Here is a 22,163-nt window from a genome sequence, read left to right as displayed (position 1 = left end):
CCCATGAGACACAACTACTTAGCCCACGTGCTGCAACTACAGAAGCCCACACACCTAGAGCCTGTGCTCCGCAACAAGAGAAGCCACCACAATGAGAAGCCCACACACCACAATAAAGAGTAGCCCCCGCTCTTCACAACTGGAGAAAGCCCACACACAGCAACTAAGACCCAATGCAGCCAAAAATGAATAAATAAACAGCAAACAAATAAATTTATTAAAAAAAAAAGAATTCCTTTTTTCTAGTGTCCTCATTTGTAAATCTGAGATAACAACAGTACCTACCTCATCACCCACCTCACGGCTTGTTGCAAAGGTAAAAGGAATTAATATGTGTGAAGAAGAACACTGTCTGGCACATGTTAAGAGTCATCTGAGTGTCTGATAGTATCCAGACCTGGGGCAAAGATGGTGCATTTGCCCTGCAGAGCGGCTTTAAAACTTCAGAAAAAGTGAAATAAATCAGACAGAGAAAGACAAATACTGTATGAAATCACTTATACGTGGAATCTAAAAAATACGACAAACTTGTGAATATGACATAAAAGAAGCAGACTCACAGATATAGAGAACAAGCCATGGTTACCAGTGGTTGGGGGGGCAATACGGGGTAGGGGAGTGAGAGGTACAAACTATTGGGGGTGAGAGAGACTCAAGACAGGCAAGATAGCCAATATTTTGTAATAACTATACATGGAAAGTAACCTTTAAAAACTGTAGACAATTTTACTTCAATTTTTACTTCAGTTTTACTTCAATTTTTTAAATGACTATAGTTGCTTTACAATCTTGTGTTAGTTTCTACTGCACAGCAAAATGAATCAGCTATACGTATACATATATCCCCATATTTTTGGATTTCCTTCTCATTTAGGTCACCACAGAGCACTGAGTAAAGTTTCCTGTGCTGTACAGTAGGTTCTCATTAGTTATCTATTTTACATGTAGTATCAATAGCGTATACATGTCAACCCCCATCTCCCAATTCATCCCATCAACCCCCTTTCCCCCTTGCTGTCCAAACGTTTGCTCTCTACGTCTGTTTCTGTTTCTGCTTTGTAAATAAGCTCATCTATACCAATTTTTTCAGATTCCTCATATACGCGTTAATATAAGATACCCGTTTTTCTCTTTCAGACTTTACTTTCTGACTTTACTATGACAATCTCTAGTAACCTTTAAAAATTGCATAAAAAATAGAAAAAATTTTTAAAAAGAAAAAAAAAAACAGCCTTCAGAATCTCAATGACCTTGGAGGAAGCAGGAGAGCTCCAGTTTTGCCACACAGCTCCCCAGGCCAGCTTTATCTACTACACCTGCCTGGCCCTGGTAGGCACTGGAGTTTGTGGAGCTGACCCAGTCACCCCCGGATATGCACTTGAGGGTCCAGGAAGGCTAGTGCAAGGTCACAGTGAGTTAATGTCGAGCTTGACAAGGTTCCCAGCCCAGGGCTCTGCCTGCCCACACTTCCCAGGCAGGGTCACGTTCTGTCTGTCCCTGCTGCTCCCAGAGCTAAGCAAAGGTCAGTAAATAAGCAGCCTCCCAGCACCTGAGGGGTTAAACTAGAAAGTCACTCCTTTCCACCAGCTGCCTCAACTTGTGCCCCCCTCCTCCTCCCCATTATTCCCTCCAATAAAATAAGCACAGTGAAACAACAGGAGAGAAGAAAAAAAAAAGTCTCACACAGAGCCAGCAATGCTGCTGCTATAAATGTGGAAAAGCTTGCAGGCCCCTGGGGAATATAAACTTTTTCAGGTCCTTTAATTTCATTCTCTCCCAGAGCCTCGCAGGGTGAGACGGTAACTCACCAAACAAGGCAGTAACCAGTCCCCTTGCCATCTTGCTCACCCAACCAGTTAAGAGCTCACAGGCTGAAACCCAGGCGGGAGAGTCTGTTCCAAGACAGCTTTACATACCCTCAGTGGAAACAATTTCTTGTCAAATCACTTCAAGAAAACCCAACACAGGAAACAAGAAAGCGTGACACAGATAAAATTACATTTCATTAACTAAAAATCCTACAGAAGGATTTTTACTTAATAAAATGAATCTTATAACAGAGAAATCTCCCATGACTTTTAGACAACAATCTTTCCTTATGCTTTGACAGTATGGTTCCATTTGCAAAAGTTAAGATCTCAAATGTTTTAGAAAAACATCTGGGACTTCCCTGGTGGAGCAGTGGTTAAGGATCTGCCTGCCAATGCAGGGGACATGGGTTTGATCCCTGGTCCGGGAAGATCCCACATGCTGTGGAGCAACCAAGCCCGTGAGCCACAACTATTGAGCCCACGTACCACAACTACTGAAGTCTGAGCAACTACTAGAGCCTGTGCTCTGCAACAAGAGAAGCCACTGCAATGAGGAGCCCACACACCGCAACGGAGTCCCGCTCGTCACAACTAGAGAAAGCCTGTGTGCATCAACAAAGACCCAACACAGCCAATAAATAAATAAATAGATAAATTAATTAATTAATTTAAAAAAATCTATCGTATGGGGCACAGTAAAAGAAAATATCTTGTATATTTAAAAATGAAACTCTACCCTATGGGCCCTGGCAAAAGGCAATTAATAAATTATTCAATTACGTGTATCTTTATAGTGCTAGAATTTAAAAAAAAAGAAGTCTTGATTGCAGGTCTTTAATGCCATTCGGGCTGTCTGTCGAAATATTTTCTTGATTTAATCCCTTGATATAAACAAGCTTTTTGAAACTCAAATTTTTTTTTTTTATGAAAAATAAGACACGCTTTCATTTAAGGCAGAATCTCCCACTTAAATAGAGTCCTGAGAACAGACGTGTTCATCATTTTTCTGTTATGTATCTGAGGCATAAAGGACACATTTCCAGATTATTCTCTGTACAGATATCAGGTGGAATTTATAAAGATAAAGAATTATATGTGTAGAAATATATATAGACACACACATATACGTACAGGATCTCCCAGCTGTATGGTGATTTACCACATGAGAAACACTTTCACATCCATTTTTTTTTAGGTCTTTCTCACAACTACTTTGTGAAGAAGGGATTACAGATGAGAGAACAGAGTCCCTGAGAAGTTAAGGAACTCACAGCTGTTAAAATGGTGATGCTAGTCCTCAGATCCAGATTTCCCGGCTGTCAAGTGCACGCTCTCTCTCCTTTTTGTTCCAATGAGGTGCTTTACTGGGATACACAGACCAAATCTTCATTTTGGAATAAAAAACCAACAGTCTAAACATATACACACTACTATATATAAAAGAGATAATCAACAAGGACCTACTGTGTAGCACAGGGACTCTACCTATATGGGAAAAGAATCTGAAAAAGAATAGATGTATGTATATGTATAACTAAATCACTTTGCAGTACTTTTTTTTTTTTTTTTTTTTTGGCTGAGTGGCATGTGGGATCTTAGCTCCCTGACTCCCTAGCCAGGTACTGAACCTGTGCTCTCTGCAGTGGAAGCACAGACTCTTAACCACTGGAAGTCCCTGTTGTACTCCTGAAAACTAACACAACATTGTAAATCAACTATACTCCAATATACAATAAAAATTTTATAAGAAAACAAACTCTCCCCGTACGTTTGCTAACATTCTGGAAAAAAAAAAATCAATAGTCTATTATTAGGTTGAACCACATGAAACCGCCAATGCTTACATGTTTCTGACCCACAGAAGTGGCAGTTTCATATGTTTGCCCGAATGTATCTCTGAATTACTGGGCACTGAGCTAGTCTGGGTAAAGGCAGCCTCTTGATGAAAGGAAACTGACCTTCTAAGGAGAAAATGAGTGTTTTTCACTGTCCAATAAACACCACACAACTTTCTAAAGGAGGGCTACCGTATGTCACGCTCCAGGGGACCCCAAAGCTCCCTGTTGGCCAGGGAAAGCCACGTCCTTCTGGTAAAGCACTGTGCTCTTTCTTGGGGAGGAGAGCTCATCCGCACGGCCACAGGCTACTTGCAGAAAGAAGCATAAACTGGAAGAAAACTGCTCTCACACCTCCCTTCCTCAATCCCATGCCCACCTCTCGGTCCTGGGTCCTCGGGGTGGTCTGCCCTCCCCACGGGAACTTCTGGGGCATCAGGGCTGCTTCTCAGGCAGTGGGAAGGGGTGGAAAAGAGCATCATTATGAAGTCCTGTTTGCCTCTTCTTTCTTTTTTTTTTTTAATTATTTTTTTGGGGGGTACATGCCTCTTCTTTCTTAGCTGGTTCATCCCCTTCATACACAGACGCATCTTGGGGGGAAGGAGAGGGGGAGGGTTGCCTTTCCTCCCCCTGCAGGAAGGAATTGGGGCAGGGGGAGGGGGGGAGTGGAGGAGGAAGAATTCAGAGGAAAAGCTGTGTCTGGGGAAAGCTGTGGCACTGATACAGAATGACCCATTTAAAGGGCCATGTGAGGCGGCCCTGGACTCCCAGGTATTCAGCAGACCTAGCCACGCACCCCGTGTGTAAACACACTCACACACACCCCCCCTCACACGTGCTTTCCCGCCCCTGCTGCAGCCCTCTTTCTGTCTCAGTGTACAAAGGGGACTTTGGTGCAAAGAAAGGGGATGGTGTTGAGGAGCAGGCCAGGTGAGACTGGCAATAATAAAGAAGAAATGGGGGGCTTCCCTAGTGGTGCAGTGGTTGGGAATCTGCCTGCCAATGCAGGGGACACAGGTTCAATCCCTGGACCGGGAGGATCCCACATGTTGCAGAGTAACTGAGCCCCTGTGCCACAACTACTGAGCATGTGCTCTAGAGCCCACGAGCCACAACTACTGAGCCCATGCACCACAACTACTGAAGCCAGTGCACCTAAGGCCCATGCTCTGCAGCAAGAGAAGCCACCACAATGAGAAGCCCACACACCGCAACGAAGAATAGCCCCCGCTCTCCACCACTAGAGAAAGCCCGTACACAGCAACGAAGACCCAATGCAGCCAATAAATAAATAAACAAATTTATAAAAAAAAAAAAGAAGAAAAAATGGGGGTTGGACTTCCTTGGCAGTCCAGTGATTAAGACTCTGCGCTCCCATTGCAGGGGTGCGGGTTTGATCCCTGATTGGGAAACTAAGATCCCACATGCTGCCTGGCTCAGCCAAAAAAAAGAAAAAGAAAGAAGAAATGGGGAAATTTAGGAACTCCATAAACCGTTGTCACTGAGCATTCACACACCTGCCACGTGGGTGAAGACAGTGATGGAGGACGGGGAAGGAGGTGGAAGCAAGAGGACCACACAGAGAAGCTACGCCTTTTCTGCACACGGTTCCTCCTTCCCTCTTTCCCATCCTTCCCTCCCCCAGATTTAGTGGGCACCCTCTCCCATGTGCCCAGCCCTGTTCCTGGCACGGGGGGAAAGATGAGTAAGACCTGGGTTCTGCCTGGAGGCTCCTGGGCCAGCAGTGGTTAGCTGAGCAGGTACCAGGCGGGTTAGCCAAGCACTGCCAGTGACTTGTCTTTCAGCTGCTAAACTTCAGATTGCTTCCAAAACAAGGAAGCTGTCTTCCGTGGTCTCCTCCGAGGCTATCAGATGGCCTTCAGTTTCCTGCCTTGAAGATCCTGTCTCTATTCTGAGTTCCCCTGGCCTCTTCTGTGAGGAGTCGGGAATTAAGTTAACATTTATACTGAGTGGTTATTTTCACTTTATCTCATTAATCCCATCTCATCCCATTTCACAGATGTAGAAACTGAGGCACAAAGCAGGGAAGTCATTTGCCCAAGGTCACCCGTTAGGAAGTGGGTAGCTGGAATTCAGACCTAGGCTGAATAACAGCCACTGCTCTTAGCTAGTTACGCTAGACTGCCTTTCAGGAAAAGGCGAGGAAAAGCAGGAGAAACTGAATGACAGCGTCCGGCCACTGTGAGGGGCTGGTGTGGGAAGGCGACATTTGAATAGTTGCCAGGAGATGTGGGTTCAAGTCCTCATTTTGCCACGAACTTGAACTTGAACTTGATTGTGACTTTGGACAAATCACTTAACCTCTCAGCGCCTTCTTCCCTATTTGGGAATCCTGATGAGATCATCTCTACGTTCCCTTTACTTCTAACAACCAATGACAAACAACAAATTACAATTACAATGCGTGCTAGTGGTCAAGGATTTCAACTTTTTTAAGTCACTGAGTAGCAAAGAGTTGGAATAAAAAGATGGGCAAAGCCACAGGTAAAGCCATGGCTGGAAAAAATATGAATCACATATGGAAGGAGCCCACTGGAAGTGGCCTGGCAGGCGGTGAAGAGTGTCCTTGAACTCGGCTACTGGCTAAGGCCACCTGGTGCTCGCTGAGCCCGGGCTGCAGAGTGGAGGAGGATCTAAAACCCAGCTCCAGCAGATTAATGCCCAGGCCCAGTGATGGCAGAGGGGAGGCCAAGAAAGGGCTGTTGGGACAGGGGTGCTCACCATCACGATGTTGGCCAGGTGGGCAGAGACGAGCGCATACACCCCTCCAGAGGAGCCCACCACCGGCGCGGTCATGTCAGCCACAGACACCGCCAAGGACCCTGGTACAGAGAGAGACGGAGAGCTCAAGGATGCTGCAGCCAGCTCCCTACCCTCGTCCCAAGCCTCGGATGCTGCAGCCTCGGGGCTGAGACCTCAGAGCAAAAGGCTTCCTCTCTTCCTCCCTTGATCCCATGTCACTTTGGAGCTTCCTAGAAGATTCGTTTATGGCTGAAAGAACCACTGGGTTCAAACTTCTCGTTCTACAGACGGGAAGCAACGTCTCAAGGCGGGAAGTGACTTACCCAAAGTAGAACTCAGCCACCCAGATCATCTGCCTGGCAAGCCAGCCTCACCTGGTACTATCTCGGGGTTCTGAGCAACGACAAAAATAGTAGCAGTAGTTCTTGCAGAAAGAGCCACCCCTTATGGGGCACTGTGTGTTGGGCACTGCATGTCAGACACCGGCCAAGCGTTTTGCAGAATCCTTCCCTTTGACCCTCAAGCCCACCCTCCGAGGCAGGCACTAGTAGCCTTGCTGCAGAGATGAGGAGGCTGAGCCCAGAAACACCTGGTAGGAAGGGCTGGAGCCAGGACATGAGTCCAGGTCTACCTGACACAAAGCCCGTGTGCTCTTGGCCTCTCGAGCACCCACTCACCAAACTGGGTCAGCGGTCAACCTCCACTCTCTACCCTCACTCTCTCTCCTCAACAGCATCCAAAAACCTGCCTAGCATCGCCTCCAACCAAGTGAAATGACAACGGGCCAAAACGATCTCCAGAGCTGGGCTTCTTCGGAGGAAAAATGTCCTTGAGAAGTCCCGGGGAAGAGAGAAGGATGATGTCATACCCTCTGGGGGAAAGGAATGGTATCGTCTCTTGGTCTGGGGGATGACAAACTTTCATCCTGGGAGGGAAGCTGGGCAGAGAGAAAGATGGGAAATGTATTGTTCTGGTCTCATTTAAGTAGGATCAATGCTTTGGCTCCTAGGGAAGGACACAGGGAACTAAAAATAACTGGGAGTTAGAACCCAGGGCTCAGAGGATGAGAGGTGGCTGGCCCGGGTGAGTGTGCAGAAATCACCACTGGAAAATGCCCGCAGGCTTAGCAGCCAATTAGCCGCTGCCTGGGTGGAGAGAGGAGGGACAGGCAGAAGGCCAGGTTCTGCAGGCCTTATAGGGATGGAGGGTCCACTACTTAGGAGGAGGCGGGGCCCGACCGGGCACCAGCGTACCTGACCAGGGCCTGGAGAGGCGCCAATATCATCTGCCTTCTCCCCGGCTTGCCGCTCCCCACCTCCACCCCCACCCCCACCCCAGACCACTCTCAAGTTTCCTCGGCTCACCGAGATCCTAGGAGGAAGAGATCCCCACAACAGAGTCTTAGCGGGATGTCATCTCTTAGGAAAATACAAACTGTCATGAACTAAGAACACCCAAGTCCTTCTCCCCTCCCAGGGCAACTATAAATCTTTCCTCTCCCCTTTCATGCCTTCCCTCCGGCTTTAATTAGGTATTGATCTATCGTCAGATAACTTTTTTTTTTTTAAACTGCCTAGCCACGGGCTCAGCCCTATATAACAGGAAAAAGGGAAAAAAATCCCAGGGTGGCCAACAGGCAGGCAGCGGGATCTGCATGACAAAGGATTCCCACGCTCCCCTGGTGGGCGGCAGGGCTGGCTGGGAAGGCTGCATTGCAGGGCTGTGCAGGGCGGGCTGCCCAAGCCTCTCCTCCTTAATTACCGTCTGGACAGAGGAAGCCCCAGCTTCTCCAGGCTGGCCTCTTTCCTCCACGTGAGTCCCTACAAACTGGCCCAGATTCTGTTCCCTTGGCCTCCACAGTGGGATCCACCAGGACAGGGAGGCAGCAGGGAAGCCCCCAGGGTCCAGCCTCCGTGCACTGACCTTTCCCTCACCCTAATGATGGATGGGAGTCCTGACCCCAGGACCAGAGGTCATTCTGGACTGTGGCAGGATTATGGAATGGGGGCGTGACTGGCTACGTGTGTGACCTTGGGCACAGCCCCTGAATTCTTTGAGCTTCAGTTTTCACATCTGTGAAATGAGGAGGTTAGTCTAAGGCTTTCCAACTTTTGCGCAGTGAGACACTCTTTTCAAAGAAACCTGACCCACAGCCGTACCCCACAGGCGCAGAGTGCAGAGAGCTGCTCTGGCTGAATGGGGCTGGGACCTGGGGAGGAGAGGATCTCCAGGGTTCCTCCCAGATCAGTAATACAATAATCCAAGTCTGGGCCTAAGATCCAGGGTCTGAGGTTCGAATCCTGATTCTAGAATCTAGAAGGTAATGCTCTGGACCCACCTGCCCTCCATTTGTGGCATAAAGACTTTCCTTAAGTGACTGCAAATCAGCCCTGGACTAGAGAGACTGGGAGGGGTCAAGTCTAAACGTGGGCATATATGCATATCAATAGAGTATGGCCATCCCAGGGCAGAAAGCCAGGGCCAGGCAGGATTCCTGACAAACCTAATGGATGACAGTTCAATAAAAGACCAGTGTGAACCCATGGAGGTCACGGGGGCAGAGGACAGGGAGAGAAAGGTGAGCCGGAGTGACACGCCACACCTCTGCACTGCAGCAAACCAAAGGACCAGTGCTAGTCAGGGCTATGAATTTTCCTCCCACAAATCTAGGTCCACGCCAGCAAGGGGATGAACCAGTGACTTTGCCAGAATGCACAGCTGCGATAATCTTAGCCTGGAAAATTTAAAGCAGGTGTTCTCCAGCATCTTCCTTGGCCATTAAAAAAAAAAAAAAATCCAAATAAAAACTGGCGGAACATCTACCTTTAAGCAGTATAACTTTATTTATGTATGTACTCTTTCATTTAGTTTACAAATATTCGTCGCTTACCGTGTGCCAAACCCCGTGCTAGGCTCCGGGGGTGCACCCGTGGCTTCTGATCTATATAATCTACAACAAAAGCTGCGTGAAGCAGCGAAGAGGCTGGGTTTTGAAGTATTTAAACTCAGCCCTGTAATCATGAGCCAGGAGTGAGATGCGTGTTGGCTTCAAGCGCTGGTCCGAAGCATCGGGCAGAGGGATGGGTTCTACTCCAGTTCTAGCACTTCTTGGCCGAGCAAATACAGTGATTTTACCTCTTCGCACTGCCTATAAAATGGGGGTGTCAGCACCCACCTCACAGGAACATTGTGATGAGGTGAGCAGATGACATACGTGAACCCTTTATCACAAGACTGGACATGCTCAGCAGAGGTTAGTCACCATCGTTACAAAACACCACGGCCTTGGATTTGGAATATTTTCCTTGGGCAGGAATTAGAGAGCAGGGCTTGATGTCTATTAAGACTTCCCTTGGTTTCTGACAAATGATCTGCATAAAGGAGAAGGCCTGCCTTTTCGTTCTTGTAACGCTATGGCAGTGTTCGAGCACAGCCTTTGGGGTCAGACAGCCTGGATTTGAGCCCAGCGCCACTTCTTATGACTGTATCTTCTTAGGCGAGTCACTTGGCTTCACTAAGCCTCAGCTTCTGTATCTGTAACAGGTGGAGAGGACCAGTACCTGCCTCATGGGGTTGCTGTGGGGATTAAATACAGCCTGCACAGGGCAGGCACTTGATAACTAGCGGCTATGTGGTCAGGGTCTGGCTGTCTGAACAGGCCTCCCTCTGCGAGGAGGGATGCACACGGAGCGGAGAGGGAGGAAGGGGTGCAGGCAGGTCAATCAACTCAATCCTGGAGATCAATGATATGATATGCAGTGACCAGAATGCCCTCTGCTCTGAATCAATGACAGATAACACAGTGCACGTCATTTGCTTTGCAATACAGCCCCACCCCCTCAGGTTTAGTTGGCAAGCCCCCATCTGCTTTTACACCAGCCCCTTCTGCACTGGTATCACTGAGAAGTGATACCTGTACAGTCTCCCTGCTGGGTGTCATTCTGGTTCGGGCGAGGCCTGAGTCATCTTGAATCTATGTCTGTCTTCCACGCACTCCCATCTAATTGACTACTAACTGCAAGTGTTACGAGCATCTTTCCTGTTCCTTGCCATTAACCATCTGGGTCTCTGAGTGCGTAGGTATGGAAAATGTGGCTCTAAATCCCCAGATGTCGACACTCAGGGGTGTGTGGGTGGTTGGGCAAGTCTGGCACACAGAGACGCCCATCAGACCTTTGTTCAAGGATGCAGAAGGTGCTGGCATCTGGGAGGAGCTGGCGTGGGTGCTGTCCAAGTTTTTAACCTCAGCACAGGAGTGAAGGGGCCGGCACTAGGCCAACCTCCCAGTCTGAGGGTTCACAAACTAGCAGACCAGCCTCTCATGGGATGGGTGGGTGGGACCCTTCTCTCTTTGATTCCTGAAGCCATTCCACTTACTCCCAGGGTCTCTGCCTGCCCACTGTTTACAAGGCCGACGCTACCCTGCTCTCCTGATGGCGACGTTAATGCCACTCAGAAAGGATTAAGATCTTACTTAAACATACACACAAAGCTCCCCTGGGCACAGCTGTCAAGGTGAAGAGCTGAGGCGGCAAACCTCGTAAAGAAAAAAGCCAGCAATAAAGCTGGAAATGTCACAAGGGAGATTCCTCTGTTCAGGAACCCAGTTGCTGCAGACTTTTCCTGCAGAAATCTGCTCTGCTCGCCCACCCCATCCCAGTTCCCCTCCCCTGCCTCTGGGGACAGGAATAGGGAGCTGGCCACTATCCTCAAGGCCACGATGACCGCTCTCATCACCTGCCGTGTGGGCTGAGTCAGCCAGGGCCCCACTCTCCTCCAGCTGGCACCAGTGCTCACTACCTCTTAGGCCAGACTCTCTCCAGCCAGCAGTGCGTCAATCAAGGACCAGCCTGAGCAGAGGCAGGATCCCCCTTAGGGTACAGGTGCCAGCCTGGCCAGGGGAGGTACCTGGCTCCACCCACCCCCTGCATGTCCCCACAGGGATCTCACCGCCCTTGCTTGGTATATTTCATTCTCCACATCACTCCACCCTCCTCATACCCGGCAGGCAGATTTCATTAGTTCCCTCTTAAAGCTTAACGGGGCCATGAGAAGGCAAGGAATTTCCCCAAGTTCGCAGAGCTATGACACAGCAGTGTAAAGACTGAAACTCCAGCCAGTCTGCCTATTCCAAGTTCCGTGCCCGCCCGCCCTTTGCCATCACATGCCTCCCTCTCTGGGTGACAGCCCCCTTTCCAGTCTCCCTGGGGAGGTGGGGAGATATGCTTGGAGGACAACCCTAGTCGTCAGGATCCTGGGTGATGAGGGTCCTCTGGAAGCCTGGGGCTTCCCTGACCTCATGGGGGTCTCCCACCTGCCCTGGGGAGGTTCACCCCAGTGGACGCAGGGCCCACCTGCCTACCTGCCACGACGCCGGCCACGTAGACAAGCCCAATGCGGGTTGCTCCGTGCACCATCTCCAGGGGCACCCCCACCAGGAGCTGCAGCACCACGTTGAGTCCCAGATGTTCTATCCTGTACAGAGACACCTCATTCATTCATCCATTCATTCATTCAGCATGCCAAGAGGCTGGGGATCTATTAGTGAACAAGACTCTATAGCTGGGAGTTCCCTCGTGGCCTAGTGGTTAGGTTTCAGTGCTTTCACAGCTGTAGCCTGGGTTCAATCCCTGGTCAGGGAACTGTGATTCCACAAGCCACATGGTACAGCCAAAATTAAATAAAAAAAAAAAAAAAGACCCTATAGCTGCCTTTGAGGAGCTCACTGTCTGGGGGGTTGGGGGGAAAGAATTACAATGCAGAGAGACCATCTTGGAAAGAGTACTCCTTCCACCCTCCCTACCAGCTGGGACAGGAACACAGGCATAGGGCCTGGATGGTGACTGGCAGGGTCTGCACGTGCCAGTGAGGGACTAACCACGGTCAGGATCCAGCAACTCCGTCAGCTGACACAAGAGAAGCTGAGGCTCAGAGAGGGGCATGGACTGACTAAAAGTCACACAGCTGATTAGTGGTCAGGCTGGGACCACAGCCCGGTCTCTGATGTGCAGGACCTGGTCCATTATCCAGGCCACTCAGTCACTCTGGCTCACTATTGTGTTTATAAGACCTATTGATTTTTTTTTTTAAATTTTATTTATTTTTTTGGCTGTTTTGAGTCTTCGTTGCTGTGCGTGGGCTTTCTCTAGTTGTGGTGAGCGAGGGCTACTCTTTGTCGTGGTGCGTGGGCTTCTCATTGTGGTGGCTTCCCTTGTTGCAGAGCACGGGCTCTAGGCACGTGGGCTCAGTAGTTGTGGCTCGTAGGCTGTAGAGCACAGGCTCAGTAGTTGTGGCATGTGGGATCTTCCCAGACCAGGGCTCGAACCCACGTCCCCTGCATTGGCAGATGAATTCTTAACCACTGCGCCACCAGGGAAGTCCCATCCAGGCTTTTCCTTTACTTCTCTAGAAGAGTCTGTAGAAGACACCACAGAGGTCTGGTGTCCAGGGACTCTGATTTCCCAACTCCACACTTCTACTATGTAAAAACAGTCTCTAGCCAAGATTGTGCTCTTCAAGGGACTTGGACCTAAATGGTCACCTGGCCAGCCAGGAGGTCCTTACCAAGGGGGAAGAGGCACCAGTGAGAACTGATTGCACTCCAGGCCCCCCAAAGAGGTCACACAGCTCTGTAAACAGAAACTATAGTATTGCCAGAGTTGCTCAAGAAGACTCATGTCACCATACAGGGAGACCTCCTTGCAATAAATCTGTCCTTTATTTCACTTATGAGGCACTCACACACATGGTTTATGGACAATGAACCTGGTGGCTGACCACATTTCCCTCTTTGCTTTGGCCACTAGGAAGCTCAGAATAAATCTGTACCCCTCTTACAGCAAGTATATAGAATCACATGCTGTGTATGTGGGTGGGTGCTGATCTCTTTGCTGGCTTTTTAGCATTTTCCTCTCTCTAGTTTCCCTTTCCCATACACTCTTACTAATTTATTCATAGTTTGGTATCAGATAAGTTTCAGAAGCCACCTCAAATCCTGTATCCAGGTAGATAAAAATAAACTAAAAAATATATAATGTTTCCATCCAGGCTCTCTGGACCAGTTACTTTCCCAGCAGGACTCCTGATAGAGTGAAAGAAGATGGGTACTCACCCCGCGTGCATGAAGATGTATGTCAGGTAACGCCATGCCTGTGCTCGGAGCCGTGGATGGTAAACCAGTGAGTTCTTCAGGTATCGTGGGTGGGTAACCTGCAGCACAAATTGGTCCAGTGACACCCCATTATACAGGAAAAAGGCAACCTGGATGAGGGCACAGAATCAAGAGAGCCTGTTACCAGGTGGGAAACTGCCCAGGGACCCCTCTGGGGCCGACTGTCATTTGCAATCCCTATGGAAGCTGTCATTTTTCCTTCTCAGAGCATGAGGGACACCCCTGTGACCAGCGCCCAGGCTAGCTCTCCACCCTCTCTCACCCCACTTCTGTTCGATTATTTTGTGTTAAACGTTCACAAAATGGGCTCATGGTCTCTGCCCACATTTCCTCAGTGCTAAGCAGGAAGGGTTTGAAGGATTTTTTTTTTCTTTTTTTTTGAATTTATTTTTAGGTTGCATCCTGTCTTTGTTGCGCGCGGGCTTTCTCTAGTTGCAGAAAGCAGGGGCTACTCTGCGTTGTGGTGCACGAGTCTCTCATTGCGGTGACTTCTCTTGTTGCGGAACACAGTCTCTTGGCACACGGGCTTCAGTAGTTGTGGCATGTGGGCTCAGTAGTTGTGGCTCACAGGCTCTGGAGTGCAGGTTCAGTAGCTGTGGAGCACAGGCTTAGCTGCTCCGAGGCATGTGGGATCTTCCCGGCCCAGGGATGGAACACGTGTCCCCTGTATTGGCAGGCAGATACTTAACCACTGTGCCACCAGGGAAGTCCCGGTGTGGAGGATTTCAAACTTTAATTCCAGTAATAACTCACATACCCACTTGAGGGCTGAGGCAATTCCCCATAAGTTGATTTAAAAAAAAAAACAAACTGTGGTAAAATACACGTAAGGTAAAATTTACCATCTTAACCATTTTAAGTGGCCGTTCCAGTGGTATTAAATACATTCATAATGAGCAACCATAACAGAATTCTCTTCATCTTGTAAAACTGAAAGAAACGCTATACCCATTAAACATTAATTCCTATTCCCAGCCTCCCAGCCCCTGGCAACCACCAGTCTGCTTTCCGTTTCTATGAATCTGCCTACTCCAGGGACTGCATGTAAGTGGAATCCTACAGTATTTGTCTTTTGTGATTGGTTTATTTCACTCAGCGTAATGTCATCAAGGTACATCCATGTTGTAACATATGTCAGAATTTCCTTCCAAGTAGTCCACTGTATGTACCTACCACAGTTTGTTTATCCATTCATCTGTCGATGGACACTTGAGCTGCTTCCACCTTTTGGCTACTGTGAACAATGCTGTTATGAACACAGGTGTACAAGTAGCTCCTTGAATCCCTGCTTTCAATTCTCTGGGGTATACACCCAGAAGTGGAATTGCTGGATCATATGAAAATTCTGTTTAATTTTTTGAGAAACTGCCATACTGTTTCCCACAGTGGCTGTACCGTTTTACAGTCCCACCAACAGTACACAAGGGTTTCCATGTCTCTGAATTCTCACCAACCCCTTCACATAATTTTTTTTTTTTTTTTTTTGGCTTGTACTGTATGGCATGCATAATTTCCCCAACCAGGGATCAAACCCATGCCCTGTGCCAGGGGTTAAGCTTGGAGTCTTAACCCCTAGACCGCCAGGGAAGTCCCACATAAGTTAATTTTGAAGATGATGGATGCGTACTTGTTTAAATTCTAGAGGAGTATTTAACTATTTTTTCCTGACACTCTTTCTAGAATGCATAACTCATGTCCCTAGGTTCTTAATTTTAAGGATGCCTCAGGTAGTGGTCTGGGCTATAGGAGTGATGTCTTCTCCAGCAATTGGTAGGGGTTCACTCCTATACTAAATGGCCCCAAATTCTTGTGTTTCTTTACGACTTGGGTTTGCTCGTACATTGCCCTTCGTCCCCTCCCACGATGCCTGAGTGTCGGCACGTTGTTACCCAGGTTCTTACTTCCTATTGTTGGTTGGTAGGGGGTCCCTTCTAGTAGTTTCCCACCATGTTCACCTCCTCATGGAACCAGAAAACCAGGTTACTAGAACTGCATGTAAAACAAAACTCTTGGACTTTTATATAAGGACTCTGAAACAGTGATTTCATCATTTTCAGTTTCTTCTAGATTGGTGGTTCAAGATTACACAGCTGAGGTTTCTGAAAACCTGAAATCAATCTAGACACAAGATCTGGCTCCTCTGGATGACCTTGGGCAGATTATTTTAATTCACTGGTCCTCAGTTTCCCCAATCGGAAATGGGGATACGAATGCCTACGCTTCCACAGTGATCGTGAGGTTTAAAAATGATATAGTGGGACTTCCCTGGTGGTCCAGTGGGTAAGACTCCGCGCTCTCAATGCAGGGGGCCCGGGTTCGATCCCTGGTTGGGGAACTAGATCCCACATGCATGCCGCAACTAAGAAGCCCGCATGCCGCAACAAAGATGCCATGTGCCACAACTAAGACCTGGCACTACCAAAATAAATAAATTTTAAAAAACAAAAAACAAAAAAACAATATAGTACACGAGGAGCCAGCCCTGTGGCATGCGTTGCGGGGCGGGGGGGGGCAGCTGTACTTAGCGTGGGGCTAAGCCCTCCTGGGCTGAGCCTGGGAATGGCTCAGGCCTCCTGGCAGCTGGATTCCCTGGGCTCTCTGGGAGCCGTTCTGTCCACCTAAACACCATGCGTGCGGGTGGTCTGGCAGCAAATACAGCTTCCGAGCCAGCTTGTTAGTATTGGTCCTCAAACAGAAGTTAATAAATAGACCAACACAGTAAGTGCTTGGAGAACAAGTCCAAGAATATCTCAGAAAAATCACAACTTCACCATGTACTTGGATGAAGCCAGAACAACAAACAGAGGAGCTCTGGCCTGCAGTCCAGATATTCTGATTTAGAAAAAAAAGATGAAGGACGCCATGAAGCTTAATGATCCTGCAGTCTGATCCGGCAGGAACTTTACAAGAACATATGCAGGGGTGGTAATTAGGCCCCTGGCTCTGGAAGAGAAACAATGGAGATTATAAAGCACCAAAGGGAAGCCAAGCATCCGTTCAAGAGCTGGGGATAGGGGGCCTGCAGATTCTTGGGCTGAGCAGCCAAAAGAATTCAGAGTTCCTCACACAGGAGCGCTGATTCAGAAAGTGGTACTTTGGATTCTGTTGCATAAGCATGAGACTATTCGAATAACAATAGCTATAGATGATTCCCTAAGGGGAGAATGTTCTTGCAAAATATGTGAAGCCCACATTCACCTGTTCATAAACACTCCCTCCCATATGTATCTGTGTAATGCTTTTGTGTTCAGAAAGCCCCACCAGCCATGCTCTGGCTCTAAATAGGGGAGTCCTAGGGGAGAAGGAGGGTAGGTCTGGTTATTCCTACTTTACAAGTGTCAGGGGGAGCAAATGACTTGTCCATGTTACTCACTCCGGGAGGAACTAAAAGAATTTGTTTTAATGAGTTAGCTTGGCTAAATCCCCCAAATCAATGAACGTCTGACACTGTTTTTGTTGCTGCTGGTTTTGGTGGGGGTGGTTTATATGGGGATTTTTCTGCAGCGTGTATGGCTTGAAGGCATGTTCTTTGTAATATCTCTGTGGTCCAGAGGTTATAACAATACTTGCATGCCCTGTACCAGGATCTGACTTGCAGTGACAACTGCTGTTTGTTCCTCAGCCACCACTTTTTGGTGGAGAAGGTTTGCCCTTCCCCTTGTGAGCTCAGACATCCTCTTGACCCTCCAGCAGCCCCGTCCCCACCCTCATCCTTGCCTCTAGCAGCGTGACTGTGATCATGAACCAGGGCGGGGGGCAGCAGGTGTAGCTGTCGTAGTACCACTTCCGGTCAATCTCCCGGGGCAGGGTCTCGTAGGCCACGTGGCGGATCAGTCGCTGGGAGAGGTTCAGCCCCTTCTCCTCCAGCAGGGCCTTGCTGCAGAGCCTGCGGTTCCCCTGCAGGATGGCCTGGCGGAAGCTGTTGGATCTCTTGTTGCTCATCTACACAGGAAACAGGGTGGGGGAGGGGGTCAGAACCGGAGTCTCGGGGCAGCCTCATCCCATTACCCAGCCAGCACGGTCCTTAGACCAATCGCCTGATTCTACATTCCTTTTTCTTCTGTAATAGTTAACAAGAAGCTAAATGTAATAGTTAATAAGAAGCAGTATTCACTGAGCTCTTATGTGTCAGGGGCTGTTGAAAGCACATCACAGCTTGGCTCATTCGATGCAACTAGTCTACCTGCTAGATAAAGATCATGAGTATCCCCATTCTACTAGACGAGGAGATCAAAGCACAGAGAGTTTTAAGAATCCATCAAGTTCAAACCCAGTAAGGCTCCAGAGCCTGTATTCATATCCACTATACCTCCCTTCCACCCAACTGTCCATCATCCATCACAATTTCCTGACTACTAAGTGTCAGGTGTTGCCAGACATGGGAAAACAGTGGTGCTCAAGGCAGATAAGTAACCAGCAATCATGGTTCAGAGCGAAGGGTGCTGCAGGAGCACACAGGAGGGAGTCCAACCTGGTCCCAAGTTGGTCAGGGAGGGCTTCCTGGAGGAGGTGGCATGAGTGAGAACTGAAGGATAAGTAGGAGTCAGTGTCCTCAGTCCCTGGAACCAGAATCCAAAGCTGTGCTTATGGAAGGTCATCAGTCCTGAGTGCCTCCAAGGGAACTGCAACACTCCGGGAGCCCCAGGGCTGGCCCCTCCCCCGGCAGAGTCCTGGCTGCTTCACCCAGTGGTCAGCCTGACTCCCAGAGATCAGAGGCGGCCCTGCTCACTTTCAGCCTCCCAAGACCTCTGTTACCTCCTACCTACCCTCCACGACCACACTCTAGACACTTCCTTTGGGGAGATGTCCTAAAGACACAGTTCTCCCAACCCCAGAGCCCACAGTACCGCCGGGGGCTGCTCCCTGGTTGCTGGGTGGGGGTTATCAACGTATTCCTGGGACCATGGGCCCAGCAGAGGCTAAACCCGAAGGCAGGAGTCCAGACAGGCCTGGAGAGGTGGGCCAGCCCAGCCAAGGCACAGGGGTTTGAAGCCCAGTCAGGGGGCAGGGAGCTGGGGAGGATCTGGGTTCAGACCAGGCCAGGCAGAGTGTGCCTCCACCTGCAGTGCCCCGTTCCCTCTTCTGGGTTCTGCACATATCTGCAAAATCTGGCCTAAGACTGCTCCCCAGCAGGCCTTCCCAGATGAACCCCTTCCAACGATTCCCTATTCCCATCCCCTCCACGCCCGCAAAGCTTGGGCCTGGTTTTTAGTGACTTGGCAGTTCTCTAAATGCAGACAGGGCTTGGGGCTCCATGTTCACTGCAAGCTCAAGAAAAGACTATGTCATCAAATTAGTTTGCAGCCATCCTCTCCCCCAATCCCTGGGTGTCTACATGCACACGGGCGTACCCTGCACACACACTCACACTCGGAAGACCTGTGGTGGGAACTCAGCACGCGTACAGAAAAAGTACACACACTCACCATTAGCCTGCGCCCTGACGTGCCTAGAACTGTGCTGGGCACAGCAGCAGCTATGGTCTCTAGTCTCACGGAACTTACAGGAGAGAGAGAGGTAAACAGCAGCAAAAAAGGATGTCTTCTTTGTTATTCAATGCTGAGTATTATCCCGAAGTTATAAAGATGGGGATAAGAGCTTGGAGAACCGAAGTAATTTTCTCAGGAACTCACAGTGAATAAATCATAGAGTCAGGATTCAAATCCAGATGTGCCTGACTCTGGAGCCCATGCTGGCCCACGTGGAGCCTTTGTGCCAATTAGGTAAGGGAGCCTCTTCTTCCAGGTGGACGCACCCACGCCAGGCCTTGCTAAACAAAGCCCAAGCCAGATTTCAGCCCGCATTCATCTCTCGGCCCAGCATCCTTGTATAGTCTGCAACCTGCACACCCATACATGACAGCCCTGCCCACTCAGCTGCAATACGACGTGGTCTGTGCTGTAAGAGAGGCCTGCGCAAAGCACTGTGGGGGCTCTGGATAAAGTTGGTTCGTAGTGCCTGGGTTAGGGTGGGAAAGGGCTCACAAAGGATGCAGAGGAGTTAACCTGGTGGAAGAACATTAGTGGCAACAAAAACTGTCAAACACTTCATCTTATTTAACCCTTGCCACAACCCTGAAGAGGGTATCCTTTGGCTTCATTTTATAACCGGGAAAACTGGGGCTCAGAGGATGTTTCCCACTGAGTGGCAAAGGCAGAGCCTGGAGCAGGACTCAGGTCTGCCCGACTCCAGCTCCCGAGCTCTCTGCCCTGCCCAGAGCTTCCCTCCTGGTGAGCCCCTTCTTAGTCCTGGCCTCCAAGGCAGCCCTGCTCACAGGAATCCAGCTCAGAATTCAAACAGAGAAATCTCGATGGTAGCAAGTAATCTGCTGTTGTGAATGCACACAGAAGACTCCACGGACACCCAGCTGGAGAGAAGCAGCTCACTGGCCCAGCCACGTCCTCGCTCTGGCCTGGGCTGAGCAGGGCAGGCAGGAAACACGCCGGTGCTGGGGCTGTGGATGAGCCAATGCAGCCTCAAACCCGTGGCCTGGGCTTTGCTGGTGTCGCTGGGTTCCCAGTCACAGGGCTCCCCTCCACGGCCCATCCCCTGAATCCCAATGCCCCTGCTTAACTAAGCTCTGCTCCCCGCCCTCTAGGAGGTCTGCTCCCTGGGTCTAGTCTGAAGAGCAGGTTCCTTCACCACTAAAATCCCTACAGCTGCTCCCTGCAATCACGCTAACCCCTGGGCCAGGGCAGGTCCTTAATCAAGAGGCAACTAAAACAACTCCAAAGCCCCTGCATCTGCAACAGAGAGCAAACCTTGCACGATGGCAGGTCCTGGCTCCCCCATCAATGATGCCTTTGAATTCCAGGAGCCTGGGGAGTTCACACCAGTCATTTCATGAGTGACAAGAAGAGAGGTGACTGCTTCCATTCCATCAGTAGGGAAACTGCACGGAGTCTTCAGGCCTTGTGTTCATCCTGCTACTTCATGCAGCTTCTGCTCATGTCCCATCCACCCCACAGTGGGATGTTTCCTGCTTAACCCCTCCGAACCCCACTCCAATCCTGCCACAGTAGCCTGTGGGACAGCACAGCAGTAACCCCAGTGAGGAGGAAGTCCCGACTCCAAGACACCAGACCACTGGGCAGGATTCACGGGCCTCCTGTCTCCAGCCCCTTCAACAACCCAGGACATCTACCAGCAGGTCTGATGAGTTCCAGCCTTAACCCATGTGCCCCATTACTCCTGAAAGGCCTGGCCTGATCCAACGTCCACTCCCCAGCCCCTCTCCTGCCAACAACAGCCTCCCACCTCCCACTCCCAGCCCTTCGTTTCAGTGGGACTGACCGTACTGCCAGCACTAATTGGTCTGAGTCAATCAGCACCTTCCACTGACCTCATCTAGGCCAATGGGAGGAAGGAAATCCCAGGCCTTGTTGGGGAGCTACCATAAGAAGAGTCCGTCTCCTCCCCTGCGTGGTGAGGCCTGAGGGTGTGAGAGCTGGAACAGCTACAGCCACTTTGCTGCTACCGTGGGAGGGTCTGGAATTGCCAAGGGCTGCTTTGAGTAGGGCTGATACTGCAGAAAGCAGAACCCAGAGACACAGAGAAATTGGGTCCTTGGTGATTTCCTTTCACCTGCTGAAGCCTGGACTTTTTCAGTGCTGTAGACCAAGAGATCCCGTTACATATCCAAAAGGGTCCTCTAAGCCACACCCCCAAACAGGCTCCTCCCAGCGGCGAGGGGCCCAGAGTGCTCACCAGGTTGACAAAATCCTGGTAGCAGATCTGCCCATTGGCATGGCTGTCGGCGAGAGCCAGGAGCACCTCCCTCTTGTGCGGGTCCAGCTTGGAGCTGTGGCTCTCCAGGAGGCTCCGGAACTTGCCCGTGCTGATGTAGCCCGTGTTCCCAGGGTCAGACTGAGGGAGAAGCACACACAGCAGCAGGGTCAGCGGGGCTCCGCCCCCCCCCCCCCCCCACTGCCCAGGTGCCCCATCGCTGTCACCATTCACCACTCCTGTCCCCAGCCCTCTGCCGACAGAGGCCCAGGTGGTGTCAGGGATGTTTCCAAGGCCCCCAGGGAAACATCCAAATAGGGTAGACAACCAGTTACAACCCTAGAAAGCCCTGGAGACCTCTGAGATCGCCCAACTCAACCATGTGGTGCGTGGAGAAGGGAAACGGAGGCTCAGAGAGGTTACTTTCTGCCTTACTCTTGACCCTGGGCAAGTGGAAAGAGGGAATGAAAAGGTGACAAGTGGAGGAAGATGAGAAATCTGGGGCCTGGGCGAGGCGGACTGGGCGGGGAAGATGTGAGGCCCCGGGCAGCACAGCCTGGAAAGCGCTTCTGAATCTGCCTGTTGGCCCCTCGCCCACACCTGCACCCGTGTGCACCCCACACCCTGAACACAGGGCTCCCCAAAGACACTGTGCTCTGAGTGGTTGGTGTCTGCTCCCCCTACACCTCAGACAGCCCTCTGGCCTCCACCCTGTGCTGTCCTCTGTCTACTTTCAACTCCTCTCTGGACCGCTGGTTCCTTGAAGGCTGGCGCCACAACTTACCCCCGGGGCTTAGCACAGAGCCCGGCGGAGTCGGCACTCAGTGAAGATTTGTTGGGTGAATAAGTGGATGTTTG

General features: G+C 50.0%; 1 protein-coding gene across 6 annotated transcripts in view; it reads right to left on the bottom strand.

Annotated features, from left to right (window-relative positions):
* The window catches only part of RHBDL3 (rhomboid like 3), a 48,470-nt gene that overhangs the window by 9,915 nt on the left and 16,392 nt on the right, over nt 1-22,163 (bottom strand). For 3 of the 6 annotated variants that reach the window (XM_057715005.1, XM_057715002.1, XM_057715003.1), the window contains 5 exons: nt 21,288-21,446; nt 17,298-17,522; nt 13,521-13,669; nt 11,772-11,884; nt 6,389-6,489 (listed from right to left, as the gene is read on the bottom strand). In XM_057715005.1, the coding sequence (XP_057570988.1) occupies nt 6,389-6,489; nt 11,772-11,884; nt 13,521-13,669; nt 17,298-17,522; nt 21,288-21,446 (747 nt within the window). The remainder of the gene's footprint in view (nt 1-6,388; nt 6,490-11,771; nt 11,885-13,520; nt 13,670-17,297; nt 17,523-21,287; nt 21,447-22,163) is intronic. The other 3 variants (XM_057714999.1, XM_057715000.1, XM_057715004.1) reach the window with 2 other exon arrangements.

The sequence above is a fragment of the Hippopotamus amphibius genome, chromosome 17, assembly GCF_030028045.1.
Source record: "Hippopotamus amphibius kiboko isolate mHipAmp2 chromosome 17, mHipAmp2.hap2, whole genome shotgun sequence".
In the NCBI taxonomy this organism is placed as follows: Eukaryota; Metazoa; Chordata; class Mammalia; order Artiodactyla; family Hippopotamidae; genus Hippopotamus; species Hippopotamus amphibius.
This window is presented reverse-complemented; position numbering and strand designations above follow the sequence as displayed.